General features: G+C 39.4%; 1 protein-coding gene across 4 annotated transcripts in view; it reads right to left on the bottom strand.

Annotated features, from left to right (window-relative positions):
- LOC137191070 (mannosyl-oligosaccharide 1,2-alpha-mannosidase IA) overlaps positions 1 to 15,235 on the bottom strand; it is a 200,154-nt gene that overhangs the window by 74,129 nt on the left and 110,790 nt on the right. For all 4 annotated transcript variants that reach the window (XM_067600887.1, XM_067600888.1, XM_067600885.1 and 1 more), the window contains one exon: positions 7,746 to 7,861. In XM_067600887.1, the coding sequence (XP_067456988.1) occupies positions 7,746 to 7,861 (116 nt within the window). The remainder of the gene's footprint in view (positions 1 to 7,745; positions 7,862 to 15,235) is intronic.

Genomic DNA, 15,235 nt, shown 5'->3' with positions numbered 1-15,235 from the left:
GTTTCAGGAGGATATGTGCCTCTGACAACAAAACTTTACTGACAATTGCCACCACAGTTTTATTTATCACTACTGACAAAAGCTCCTACCCTTTTTTTCTTCACACTTCACAGCACAAGCTCACAGCAAGTGACCACAACACCAAATGAGTGCAGGCAAAAAAAAATGAAAAAAACCCCAGAACAAACAAGACAAAGAGTCTACAGCCACGCTAGCAGCTCTGTGAGCCTAAATTCCAAATGTCATGACAACCCATCCGATAATTATGAGATGTTTCACTCAAAACAAAAAAATCTCAACCTTGCTTTGCAACTAGAGGAAAAGTCAAGAGATCACTGATGTCTGTATATAATTACAATCCATTCAGTAGTTGTGGAGACGTTTCAGTCTGGATCAAAGTGGTGGACCAACCACCCAACATCACCATCCCTAGAGCTGCTCTGCTGGTGGCTAAAAGTTTTTCCAATACACTGACATGAAAACAGAGGTTAAAATTGTACATGACCTACCTGGAGTCTCAATATCTCTACCTGGTTCTGCAACTATGTCCCGACATGATATCCCTATATATTTGTACTGATGGAAACTCCCACACATTTCAGTAACCGGTGCCCTCTTGACCTCTCTTTACCAATAGGCCTGAGAAATAATGTTTAACTCCATTCACTCCCACTCAGCTCTCTCTCTTTCATGCACTCTGCCCTATTTAGTGACACTTTGCTTACACATGCCTTCTGCATCTGCACTTGCGAACTGCTAAAGGGCAGACGAACGCTGTGCCTGCTATGACGGAAAAACACAGCTCCTTTCTTCAGTTTCCCAGTGACACCCACGAGACTTCACACTCACTTAAGTCTCATCTGAGATGTGGAATTATAGGCCTGAATGTGCTAATTATCCAGTCGCTTTGCCGTCCTGGTTTGGCTCAGGAGATTTTCGCTGTGGTGTATCAGGAGTTGATGCCAGTGCATGTTGCTAGTTACGCCGAAGAGGCTTCATGGGAATCATCAACAAACACACAGGGGGACCCTTTAATCTATAAACAGCAGCAATTGTAAAAATAATAATAGATTAGATTTTCTTGAAAAATGTGCGTTTGTACAAGATGTCTGTGCAGCACTTCTGCAGTTGCACACATTCACAGGATAAAACTAAGTCACCTGCAATACTGTTAGTGTGTCATAATACTCTGCTGACAGCTGAGACAGCCAAAAGTCAGCCTGCAGGCTAATACTATCACATGACATACAAACAAATAAGACAGACCAATGAATAAATAAAACAGATGGTTCTGTTTCATCTTCTTAAAATCTAACAAGAACAAAGTCTTTAAGTCTCATGGTGCCCCTGTACTAAAGCCTACGGGCTAAAACAGTAAGAAAGAAAACGCTTCACCCATAAATTATACATTTTGTATGAAATACTGTACTGCTTCAAAGAAAAAACATATAACATCAGCAAAACCACATCCAGAAAACCTGTTAGGATGATTATTTTCATTATCGATTGATCTGCTTTTTAGATTTTCAATTAAATACTAAATAGTTTGGTTCATAAATGTAAAAAAAAAATGTTTTTTTCTTTTAATGTGAAAAATGAAAAATGTAAAAATTGTGAAAATAGCAACAACAACAAAAAAAGTCCAAAGCCAAAGCTGACATTTATAAATGACTTGTTTTGTCCAAAGTCTACTAGTGAATGACCACATATAAAAATAATAATGTGGGGAAAAAGTATGGTCTAAATGGAAATATTTGTACCTTTGTGTTGTCCTTTCCATTTTTTTCCTCTTTATATATGGTTAGATTAACATGAGCATGGACCCCTGAGTGAGTTATCTCTATGACCTGTAACAATGCAGGTCCTGTGTGTTTTGTGGCCACACTTTGTGGATGTTTTTTACTGTCTTTTATGACTTTAAACCCATTTTTCCTCTTCGCAACCGATAAAACCTCCATAGCACAAATGTAGAGGACAAAAAACGGAGGTTTGGTCGGTGTAAAATAACTCTATTTGACACTTTTTCTTTGCAGCGTCCACATCCATCAATAAAACAATCACAACTCACTTTTTTCTTCTGTTTTGTTTTACACCCGGACAGTATATATAGCCGAGCCTATTTGTGTGAATTCAAACTACAAGAGATTGAAAGAAAGTAGATGAAAACTCCAAAAGACAGAGGGTTAGAGTAAAATGATCGGACTGATCGGTTCCCGGCGTGTGGTTTTATCTCACCCTGATCTAGTAAATTTCCAAATGGTGGGAGAGAATCGCTGAGCCAGACAAGAAGTGATATGGAGAGAGCAGGAAAAACTGAGTGAAAGAGTAGAGGACGAGGAGGAGAGAGGTCTAGAAGTAGAATATTAAAATCTGTGAGGTGACAAGAGGGAATAAAATCCAATCTTAGAGTCTTTATTAATCTTTATTACTCTCTCTAAGATGAGAATAAGTCTGATGACCCATTTAGAAGTCATACTGACCAAACCGTTGATAGAGGATCCTTATAATAAACTCATATATAGCCTCTTATGCCACCCACACACAGAGAAAGAAAATAAATACTGGTTAAGTCTTTGTCAGACTCAAGAAACCCCAAATGCTAATCGGCACTGTCTTGCCAACTTGTTCAAGCTTTATGCAACAACAGCTTGTGTAAAAATGTGGCAAAGACTAACACTGGCGGAAACATTCTGGAGTTTCTTTTGTCTTGATAATTGGCTCTGCCACCAGAGTGGGCCAGCTTGATCAACTCTGCCAATCTGCTGAGCAGCTCATCAGGATCTGCATCAGGAAGCCGCTTGTTTTCAAAGTCGTATGGTCAAGATGAATTTCAAACAGTTGGCACAGAGTTTAAAATCTGTTGCCTCTGCTTTACTAAACCCATTAGCTGCAATCTATATAAAAGTGGAGAATTCAGCGTTTGTGTTTGCAAATCTGCCTTTTTAAGGTTTCATCCCCGCAGAAAGAACAGATCCTGTGAAAACCGATCGCAATAAGCAGCAGCTGTTATCCGAACCTCCTGGTGAGGGGAGACCGACTGAAATCTGCTGCAAATGCTGTCAAATCCTGTCAAATACAGTAACGCTGTCCTTGTCTGTCTGTCCTTGTTTCACTGCTAACGAGTTATAGAGGGGCTGTCACCATGTGTCGAGCTCTGGATGACAGACAGGCCTGAGCAGATGAATCTAACAAGCTGTTAGATTCGAGCAGTTCAAGTAACTGCGTCTGGTGACGTTGTAATGTAATTAAGAACGATGTGTACATGAATATCACTGTGTGTGCATGTGTCTTTCCATCCCTTTCTTTTCCATGAGTTACTGTGTGTGCCTTTGTATACAGAAGACATATATAATACAGTGCAACAATATAATATTGTTTGACAAGAAGAACGATATAGATCTATTACACAGACACTACACCAGAAATATTACAAATATAATTGACCAACACACTTAAGGATAGTTTACCCTGGTATGCCAAGACCATAAGAAAATGATATTTTTGGCTGATTGTAATTCAACAGAGCATACTGCATGTAACAGAGATCACTCCAGTGGACAAAAATGAGAATCATGAAGTGAATTAAAAGAGTCGGGTAAGTATAGTGTGAGAATTAATCTTATATTAAAAGACATTACAGACTTTTTTGTAGTTTCGCCCTTATCGAATATCTGCTGAGAATATGGAATATATATATATTATATATATGGAATAGCTGTCTCAACAGTTTTTGGCATACTCCCAAGACTCATGTGGCCTTTAACTGTGTATGAAATCTCCATCAACAAATGGAAAGAGACTTCCACGATGCTTAAGTCCTGTCAGACTGTATGGGGAAGGCACATTGGAATTACCAATTGCAAGTCTTGTGGAAGAATTCAAATGCACCAAAGCAAGGTTGGTCATGAATCATCACTGATCAATCACTGAATCTGAAGATACGATCTTAGAACGACTGGGAGTAATCGGACCTCATCTGAAACCGTTCAGAGTGCTAAATCTGCTCTTCACTTCAGGGATGTGGTTGGCCAAGTCCATCATGGGAGAGCCGGTCTTGGGCTCGTCCCAAAAGCTCCTCAATGGCACAGGGCAACATCAGTGCAGAAGAGACGGCTCGTGGTGGAGGAGGTGAGGAGGAGGCAGAGCGACAAAGAGGAAACTCAGCTGGTGTGGCATCTGGGAAATGGAGGGATCTCAGCTAAGTTTTGTCATCAAAGCCACTTATGACCTCCTGAAGCAGCGGTTGGGAAAAGACACCGCTGGCTCTCTTTGTCAAGCACCCGCATCACTAAGGCACATTTTAACAGGATGCACTAAGAACCTCACCTAAGTATGTTATACTTTGCGGCATAACTGAGTTCTCAGAAAGCTGGCATCAATCTTGGAACAGAGGCAGACCACCACAAATGCTTTCCCACAAACATCGGCGGCAAATGTCTGCTTCATACCGTTTGTACCAGCAGGCCAACCTCCAGACCAAAAACTAACATCAAAGGATGCAAGCATTCTGCAGGCTGCTTGGGATTGGAAAATGGATGTGGACTTGGGGAAAAAAGCTTGTGTTTCCCCCAGACATTGTGGCTACAACACTCCAGCCAGGCATGGTCCTGTGGTCCACAACCGCCAAGCTGGCATACATTGTGGAATTGACATCACCACGGAGAGACGGTGCTGAAGAAGCTTATGAGAGGAAAAAGACCAAATACTCCGAACTGGCAACTGAAGCTACCCAGAATGGCTGGAAAACCAAGATTTTCCCTGTAGAAGTGGGATGCATCTACGATCAGTCTATTAAAGAAAACGGGGGTGACAGGTCGCTCCCTCCAACAAGCAATCAAGTCTTTGTCAAATGAAGCAGAAAAAAGGAGCAATTGGCTTTGGATTAAAAGGAAAGACAACAACTGGGCTGCAGGATGAAGATAGAAGGAGGGGGGACTGGGACGCCAGGTATCACCGTAGAGCCCTCTGGAGATGTTTAGGCTTATCAATGAGACGTCAAAGAAGGATGATGCCCACTTGATGACGAATGACGTACCTCCCTTTCACCACTCCAGTCCCACTGCCAACATCAAGAGTGCCGACTTACCACGGGGATTGAAACATCAAATCCTATTAGCTCTACTAATAACACACCAAAATCCCCAGAATGAAATGAAGTTTAACCAGTTTGCACGAGAATATGTACGTGAAGAGGTTAAAACGCCCTACCCTCAGACATTAGAGACGTAGAAATGAAATGTATCATATAAATAAAATGCATTTAAAAGAATGAAAAGATCTGAAAATATAGCTTGGCTGGTGGAGTAGCTCAGACAGACCACATCGCACAAATACTTATATAATATATAATTATATAATAATAGTAATTATTTAACAGTGTAAAAATGTAAAATTGAAAAAACACTTTTATATTAAAACAAACAATACTTGCTGTATTTTGGGTTTAAATAATGAGCATACTATTGACTTCAAGTGCTAAATTTCCTAGTAGTTGCTTTTATACTGCATGCATCTCCTTAAGTAGTATTTTGTTAAAATTAGGACATCAGAAAATTTCCTTGGGCTCCTGGCAAGCTTGGTGAACCATTCTCAAGTGCATCGGACAATCTGTATTTTGAGCCAGGGAGTTTTTCTTTCTTTCTGAGGCACATAAATGTTTGTCAAGTGTACTGCAGACCTCCCTGAGGTGTTGCAGTTATATCATATTTAGAAACACCATTTCAGTGTATAGTAGATGTGCAGGTAGGTGTGTGTCAGTGTTTCTTTGTTGACAAAGACTCACATCTCTCCCAGTCTCCGTCTCTTCTCATTTTACACTGATCAATCATGATTCAATTCACCATGCAGGCAAAAAATAGCCACATCAATTCGTAAATGTGCATGGATGAATATGCACATGCAATTACTGTAAAAGTGGATGATTTATTTTCAGAGAAGACGACAGACGCTTACACTTAGCCACTGCCCAATCTTCTGTCTTCATTAGATCCTAAAACAATCTGGCATCTAATCACGTCTTTCAGGATACAGAACTGCCTCTCTACCAAGACATGGAAATTATTTAAATTATTATTTGCTATTGAAATATCAAAGCGTTTGGGGAATGAACTGAAATTGTCACTAATAAGTGTAATTGTCTCAGAGGAGACAGAGTGGCTGCCAGGTGAATGTGACCCTTGGCACCACCGATGAGGGCATGAGGGAGCGAGGTTGACGGATTGTGGCAGATCACACCCGTGACAAAGTGCAGTGTGAAGCATAAATCTGTGTTTGTTGTCTTTATGATTGCTGACAGTGTGGCTGTTTGTCAGTGGCTACCATTACTGGCTGTCTCTACTCAGGCTCTGAGGGCTGCCAGAGCCAGCAGCTCCAGCTCCACTCAGAGTTAATAGTCATCTGCATTCACCCGGACAAACCGGCTGCAGGGAGACAGAAAACTAGTGTGTGTGTGTGTGTCATGACATGTCTCTCTTGCACTATGTATCTGCAGGAGTGTATGTGTGTGTGTGTGTTTGTGCCACGAATGAGAAAAATAGAGGTTGGTAACTGAAGCTTTCCTTTGATGTGTGGGTAAAATTAACGTACAATGTGGATTCTTTATGGCCTCAAAACTGGCAATGATCAAGATGTTCCTGAGCTCCACAGGATAAAAGCACATAATAAACACAATGCCAGCGTGTTTTAGCCCTGATTACAAACTTGGGCTGCTCCCCAGTGGAATAAATATGCGTGCACCACTTTTGGCTTGATAATATTTATTCCCACACAATAGTGTGGTGTTCAGATGTGCTTCATGCGCACTATGCCACACATGTCAAATACAGGGCTCGTTTTCTTTGCAAGAAAATTGAAATAAACAAGTGTCTTTAATACTAATTGAGAATAATTTTGTCAGCAAACAAAACATCCTAAAATTGAGACATCTGACACTCTGTCATAACATGTAAATCGGTGTAATTATAGCCTAGTGTCTACAGTACGACGTTGACAGTCATAATGACATAGTCAAGTTTGCAAGGTTTGTGTAATTACACACCATTGTGTAAACCTCGTTTTATTACAACCTGTGGAAAACTTGACTAGGCAGTGGCCGAGGTTTGACCTCTCTCTCACTTACATAACCCACAAGAGCACAAAAGACAAACTGGCACACACTTGACTGTAAGTATCAGCCTACACACAACCTGTCCTCGTTGGCACTCTCTTTAGCTTCCCCTCAATTCCAGCGTGATATCAGAACTGGCAAAGTTGTTCCCGACCGCATCTTCACAGAATTGTTCAATGAAAGGGCCATGGCCTCTTTTTGCCTCCTCTCTCCCTCATTTTTTCTATCTACAACATCCCTTTGACCCCTCCCTCCCTATCTCTCTTTTATTTATCACATTTTCTGCCTCACAGAGACCTTTCAGAGAGGCAGAGAATCCCATCAGATGGTAACACAGCGTGGCCAGTGGCCACACAGGAAGCTTTTGATTCCTGCTGGAATGTCGAGAGCTTTGGAAAACTGTCAAACTCAGTGGACACAAGGCTGGTGTTAAAGCACAATAGCACCGCTTAAAATCAATCCAGTACGCAAGGCTACTGCTGAAAACCTCATTATGTTAATGTGGCGAATGTGTAGTCGAGCCGGATGGTGGGTCAGTGGTTACCCATGAGATAATTGAGACTTTAAAGTGAATTGCAGCACAAAAAGTTAAAATAAAATAAATTGTCTAATTAGAGGAGAAGAAAATTTTGTATCTTACCGAATTTAGGTCCAGGTTGGTCTGCACCCATTCCTTGGCATCTTTATATTCATCCATCAATCCCATTATATACAGTGTGTCCAGTGAGTCAATGATGGACGCTCCTCTCAGGCCACCTGAAACATGAATGAGAGAGAACTGAGTTAGTGCTAGTTAATGTTCAAATTCAGGAGAAATGTTTTAAACTCCATGCATGTTTTTTAACCCCCTCTATTTAGCATTTATAAGTAGTTCATAAACACTTAATGGATGGTTTATACTGCAGTATATGTAGTTGAAAGCAAATATAAGGACATTTTAAGTGTTTATCAATGAACAACTATAACTCCTCATATGAAAGGTGAACATTTTCACATGTAGGAACATCTTCAGACGTGTCACCTGATAAATTCATATGACCTAGGCACAAGTGATTTTCAGATATTTCACATGTAATTTTATAGACAAACACACATTTTACCCATGCTTTTTTCTCCATAAATGCTTTTTAAGTATATCATATATGTAATTACCGTATATATATTGATATATGATTATGCAATTGAACAAATTAGGATTTACAATTATTGACATGACACTACACACATGACACATGACATGCCCTTATATCTGTTTATAGCTGTATTGTAATGTGTTTATAAACTATTAATAAATGCTTAACAGTGGGTTGAAATAGTGTTAGCATTTTTGTCTCAGTGTGTGAGGTGAAAAAAGTTGAAAACAGCTAAAAAAGAAACATTGCCAAACACTTGCAATGGGCAACCAATGATTGACAAGGAACTGAGGAAACCCATCTGTAGCTGCATTTACATGGACCCTAATATTCCACTAATAACTGGAATAATAGCCCAATCAGAGTAAAAATGCCTCATGTAACTACCTCAATCAGAAGAGACTGGCCCGATTTTAAGGAATTTTCAATCAGGTTGAAAGGATTGGTTTAAGCCTTTGATAATCCGTTCAATAGGAAAATATTAGCGCCTTCTAACCATGTAAACGCTTAATCTGATCATTTCTCTCTGGTTGGAATAAATATATTCTTTCTGCGCATGTTTGACCCACATGGGGATAACATTGTTGACATGACGGCAGAGAGAGAGAGACAGAGAGAGAGAGAGCGTGTGTGTTAGCAGCTGTGAATGTAGCAGTGCAGCGTGTGTACAGTTAAGGCTATTTGTCAGTGAATAAATGCTACGATTCCTCAAGACCCGAGCCAAGTTCCTTGACTTGAGGTGGACCGGCTATTCTCATTGAAGTGAGAATCTCAGCCGCTCCTAAACAGAGAGCAGAGAAACGTCTGGCTGCTGAGTCTCTTCCCCGCTTTTGCTCATTACTTTAGCGCATGTCACACAGCTGTTCCGATTAAATGCATCAGCGCGTGTAAACACCAGAACGTATTAGATCACATCCCATGTAAACTAGTTGACCCAAAATCTTCAATTGCAATGATTTCAATCAGAAAGAAAAAGCGTGCACGTAAAAGTGTGCGTGTGTCACTTCACTGGGGTCATTCACATCGCCTCTCTCTCTCTCTCTCAACACATACATGTCGTCTTAGTCTGAACATGACTGTAAGCTGTTTTTGTGAAAGTTACAGGATTATAAAGTGCTAACAGCATGTTGTGCTGTGTTGCATTTGTTTTTATCAGTGAATAGCAGTAATGCTAGGCTCTTTCAATCACTAATCCCTGCGGCGGTGAAGGAACAAACTCAGATGGCATTTCCTTTGTGTTTACATGAAATATGGCAAGTTGTGAAGAGTTTTCAATAAGACGTACAAAAAGAAAGAAAGTACACTGACGAACAGAAAATTAATTAGTTACTTGCCTGTTACATAATTCCACTTCTTGGAAGGTAGATAAGTACTCAGATTTAACCCCAAACCTCTAATGTTCTGATTATGATGATTAGCAGAAGTAACTTGACAGCCTCTGTGATAAAAAAGTAAAAACATAAAAGTCCCTCGCACGCTGAGCTTCTGTAATTGCTGCAGTGATGCTGAGTGATAATACTAAAACAGCTTTGTGTGACCCAGATGAAAAGCATCTTCTTGCCAAGATTAAAAGCATCAGATGAAAAGCATCAGTGACTGTAACATGAAAGTCAAGTCATTTATGAATCAACCACCAGAGGGAAAAACGAACTGATACCTTGATTATAGCAAACATTTAGCAGCTGCTCCTGGATTACACCGTGTATGTGGTACCTTCGTTAACTGTGTGTGCGTAAATGTCACACTGTGACTGTGTAAAATCTGTCCGTGTGTGTCTACAGTTACTGTGTGTGTGTGTGTGAGTGTCTGTCTTTATGAATCTCATTTGAAGCTATTCATTTCTTTTCACAAACTAAATGAGAAATGCTAAAGGGTGTTTATTCCATCCTGGTGGCCTTATGAGAGATTGCATGGCCTATTTTCATTCTCATATGACCAAATATTATGCAAATGCAACTGAAACTCACAGAGACAGCTCGGCACAAAAGAAAAATAAACATTATCCTTAATGAATTAATGTAAAAGAGTTGAAGGGCAAATTATGGTTTGGAAGTTTAATAACAAGAAACTGTGACTAAATAGGCTGTGAATCAAACCACTTGGGGGCTTACGTTGTAGATTACTGGAAAAAAATGCAATAGAGTGGAAATTGACCTGGTTAAATGAGAGAAGTGATGAAAAATCTTTATGTTCATCCCTGAGAACAACCTAGCCTACAGTAGATGGCTGGATTGATGTGATGCAACCACACGGCAACCTGGCACATCAAAGTCCTTAGTTTTTATCAGGAATTATTGCTGAAGCTCAGCAAATGGTTACCATACCTTTGGGCGACAAAACACAAATGTGGAAAATTTAAAAAAAAAAAAGTCTCCTACTTCCATGTAAAAATGTACAAAATGTATTATTATTTTTTTTTTTTTTGGAAATCAAACAAACAGTTATTTCTTTTCTGTATAAAATGTCAGGAAATGGTGAAAAGTCTAGTTCCCAGACCCTAAGGTGAGACATATTCACATTGCTTGTTTTTTCAACCGGCAATCCAAATCACACAAATATTCATTTTAAAATGATGGTCATCCGAATCGATGCTCCTGCTATGCTCACACTGTGAGATACACCCACTGACGACTGATTTGGAGCTTTGCCAACCAAAGAAAGCCCGAGGCAAAACTCTGACAGTGGCAGACCAAAGTCTCACAATGTGACTGCTGCTACGACTTCAAACAAACCAATCAGGATACGACATGAAATGATACAGAATACAGCGGCCGACATGACATTTCAATAAATGCAGTTTTTAAAAGAAAATAATTTTTAGTGAGAAAACACACTCGGTCTACTTAATACATTCATGGGACACACGAACAAAAATGTTGGAGGTAAAACAAAAAAGAAGTTTGTTACTTAACTGCATTTTCAAAACAGAAGAAGGTTGCAGATGGATGATGTAAGCTGATGACATTCCTCTGCTTTCGTATACTTTTTTTCTATTGACGTTGTAGCGCTAAGATTCACCGTGCAATCAGCACACAAGCTGATCCAATTGATATCATACAGTCTGACAGAGATTATGACCAAGATTTTATCATAAGCGTGACGCACAATGTGACATACACGATCATTGTTGTCGCACAATCTAAAAGGCACCTCTGCGCAAGTAATCATTTGTCAGAATTATTATTTACTATTCTGTCACTTAACTTATCAATGAATCAACTAATTGTTCAGTGCTAAAATATTGCCTTTATAATGTGTGGACAGCTAAAGTGAGGCTTGTCAAATGTGGTCTAAATTATTTGAGAGCAGATATCAATCTCTCTTGTTGTTTAAGACAGTTTCAATGAACAGTTCTGCTCTTTTCATCCTCTCAGGATTTACTTTCTTAATCAGTATCTACACTAAAAGCCACGCTGTCCATACACAGTATATGTAGCTGGAATTTAACATTACTACTATAAGTGTAAAATTCTCACCACCACTGACCTTTCACCTCATCTCCCTAGCTTTATGGATTAGCTGATGAGGTCAGCCAGGATGCCAAAGGGCAAATGGGACAGGGATCAATGACTAGCTTGACTGAACGATGGGTGCCATATGCTTTGTACATAAATCCAGGACAATATCTAGTTTGAAGCCTTCTACGTCCTGAAAAATCACTCATAAGGTCACATTCATTCATCTACTAGACATTAGCTTCTCTCTCCCTTTTTCTTTTTGTTTAGAGTACCCAATGCCATGTTTTTAGGTGTTTCCACATTGCCATGGTTATAGCTATTCAGTTCAAATACTTTCCTTCTCTGTGAAAACTCATCTGCTGTTGTTTGCCTGCTGGCAGTTAACCTCATATCGTCAGTGAGAGGGCAGCACTAGCCTGAAGCAAGACACATGTAGTCTGAACTAGACAACCATCTGCCGAGGTTGTTAGCCATGTCAAAGTATGTATGTAGTGTCAGCTGTATGATGGTGTATCATATCAACTGTATCAAGACTTCCTGATTCCTCTAACGTTACAGAAGGAGGAAATCCAGTGTATTTTTAGATGTAACTCAAACTCTGCCTCCGTTATTAGGAAAGAGACCAGTCTTTAGTTTGCTTACTGAGCAGCCTTATCTCTATTCAATGACAAACACTGATGGTGACAACTGAGAGGAGGAGTGTAATCAGATATCTGATGCCCTCCAACCCCAGAGGTAGCTCCCTGTGGCTGCAGGCAAAGCAGCCGAGTGTGGAAAATTCCTATTGAAAAGAGCACCACAGCTAAGATGATTGATTGACTCTGAGGATAGACGGAGCAGATCAATCCATCATGGTGTACTCCTTCGGCTTCCGTGGTCTAAGACCCTATTTATTTCTGTAGCCCTTTGCTACAAATGGAAGGAGCCCTGAGGGGTTCTCTGAAGACAGGGGCGATAGGTGTGCTCTACTGTGGGTTTATAAAGACTGATAAACATGCACACACTAACATGCTTTGCTACACTCTGTCTTTCTCGATTTGCATTTGCATATCCTCCATAATGCTTTTAGCAAGTACTGCACTTAAACCTGCAGTGCGGAGCTTTTGTCTCCTCCTTCTGGCAGTGACAGTAATTTCAAAAACACTGTTGACACGTGCTCATAGGCTTTGCCGTACTGTGGCTGTAAAAAAAGTGGATAAATTGTTTTGGGCGCCACACATCCCCAGCGAAATGACTTGTTTCATGGTCAGAATTTGATCCATTTGGTTCCGATAACAATTGGAAAGTCTAGAAGAGCTGCACGATAAAATTATGCTGTGCCCGTACAGCATGTGCAGTATACGTTCATCCAGCCAGTGCGCGAATATCAAATCTGACACCAGATTAAAAACTCTGGTAGACTGTGTAATACAGAGATTTATCTGGTGGTGAACTTGTTTGGTAAGGGCTTGATTGTAACAGACGTTCATTTATATGTAAAAGTCCCGCACTCACAGCTTTAAGGACATTTTTAAGGTACTTGTTGCACTCCTACATTTCAGAAGGAAATGTTATACTTTTTACACCATTACATTTATCTGACGGCTATAGTTACTAGTTACTTTCCAGACTAATTTATTATTAACTATTATCATTAATATTATTCTCATTAAAAGGAAATTGAAAGCTTATAAAATAAACTGCATTGTTAGAGATGGCTTGTGACCCCTTCACAAAAAAGCAGTGTCTAGTATAGTGTGTGTCTTGCCTCTTGTCATGTTTCAGATGTCTATGATATATATATATATCTATGAGTTGTTAGCAGTTTCAAAGAGTTTCTACAGATTTCCCATCTAAACCTCTTGGATGATTTCATTTAAATAACTTGTTTGAGGCACAAAGAAGTAAAATTATCCAAGATTTCAATAAGAAAAGTAAAGATTAGAGAAAAGTCCTTTCTGCCCCGTTAATTATCTCATGACCCCTCAGATTTATCATGTGACCCATTTGGAGGGGCCTGACCTTTAGGTTGGGAACCACTGGATTAAAGTATTTTTACATTGTTGTATTAATATTTTAAGTAAAAGATATGAGTACCTCCTCCGCCACTGCTTAAAAAATATGAATAAATGTGAAGCCCCAAGTTTTATTGCAAGATGTGATGCATCACATACGGTACAGTCTCCAATTTGATAAACAAAAACCTGAGAAAGGTTCAGAAAATAAAACCTCAGTCAGTTTTAGATTCTGTAGATGGGGATCATACGTTTCTAAATAATGATAAACACACCACATACTATGGTACAGAACAGAGAAAAATGAAGTATTTTGGCAACACTATGCAGTATTAGTTTATCTGCTGTCTCTGCTACAGACTATTAAAATGACTAAATTAAAGCTGCTACTAATGATTGTTTTCCTTTCAAATGTTAAGTCTATCAAATGTCAAAACAAAATACTTTAAAATGTCCATCACAAGTTCCCAGAGACAAAAGATAATGCCTTAAAATTGCTTGTTTACAGTCCAAAACCCAAAGATATAACATTTACAATTCATGTAAAAAAGATAAAAGCAGCAAGTCTTAACATTTGAGATGCTGAAACAGTGTAAATTTAGCATTTTTGCCTGATAAATGACTTAAATAATTACTTGATTATCACATTATCGTTTGTGAAATGTGAGAAAACAGTAATTACCCAAAATTAATATATTACCTGACCCATGTTAAACATTAGCTTGTTACATTAATTTGATTACATTTCATTCTCACTGCTAAAAGTGTACATAAACGCACCAACATGCTCACATAATAACATGTAAATAATGTGCAAATGAGAAGATGTGTGTCTGTGTGTAAGTGTTTGTAGACACGCAAGCTACATGGAAAACCATTAGTGAGACACTGGTCAATGGAAGTTTATTTATCATAGATGTCACAGGCCAGTCAGTGTCAGTCCGGGTCGTTACAATGCACGGCCAGAGTCCACATGATCAATCACTTACTTACATGTGCGTGATGTAATATTACTGGCTCTCTCACGCTCTCTTTTTCTCTAAATGTACACACACACACACACACACACACACGCTACTCATATATATGCATCGTGATAAACCACTCCTTTATCTAATTCCTCAGGGGATAGTTCAGAGGCAACATTTCTGCTCTAATTGCATTTAACCAGCATATACTGTGTGATGTGCATGCAAACTATATGCTGATATTCCTGAAATACCATCCGATATTTGATGTAAATTCCACTGACTAAGTACATTAAAGGTGCAATATAGTTAACCAGATCAGAATAATCCGATTTCATAGATGGAGTGTTTTAATGCACCGCTGGGGAATGTTAAATCATCGCTACATGTTTCTCATTTCAGCTTTCAGCAAACAAAAAATATTACAGATGTGGTCAATAAGTCACCTGGTTAACGATATCAGTGATTCTAATTGATGCCGACGCTAGGATTCACACTAATTACACTGTCCTGTTACCAGTGGTTGCCGGTATCCAATTATCAATCGCCAGGGCAATGAGCATCTTGTTAGCACTAA

The sequence above is a fragment of the Thunnus thynnus genome, chromosome 10, assembly GCF_963924715.1.
Source record: "Thunnus thynnus chromosome 10, fThuThy2.1, whole genome shotgun sequence".
Classification (NCBI taxonomy): domain Eukaryota; kingdom Metazoa; phylum Chordata; class Actinopteri; order Scombriformes; family Scombridae; genus Thunnus; species Thunnus thynnus.
The sequence above is the reverse complement of the archived record's forward strand: the minus strand, read 5'-3'. Positions and strand labels throughout refer to the sequence as shown.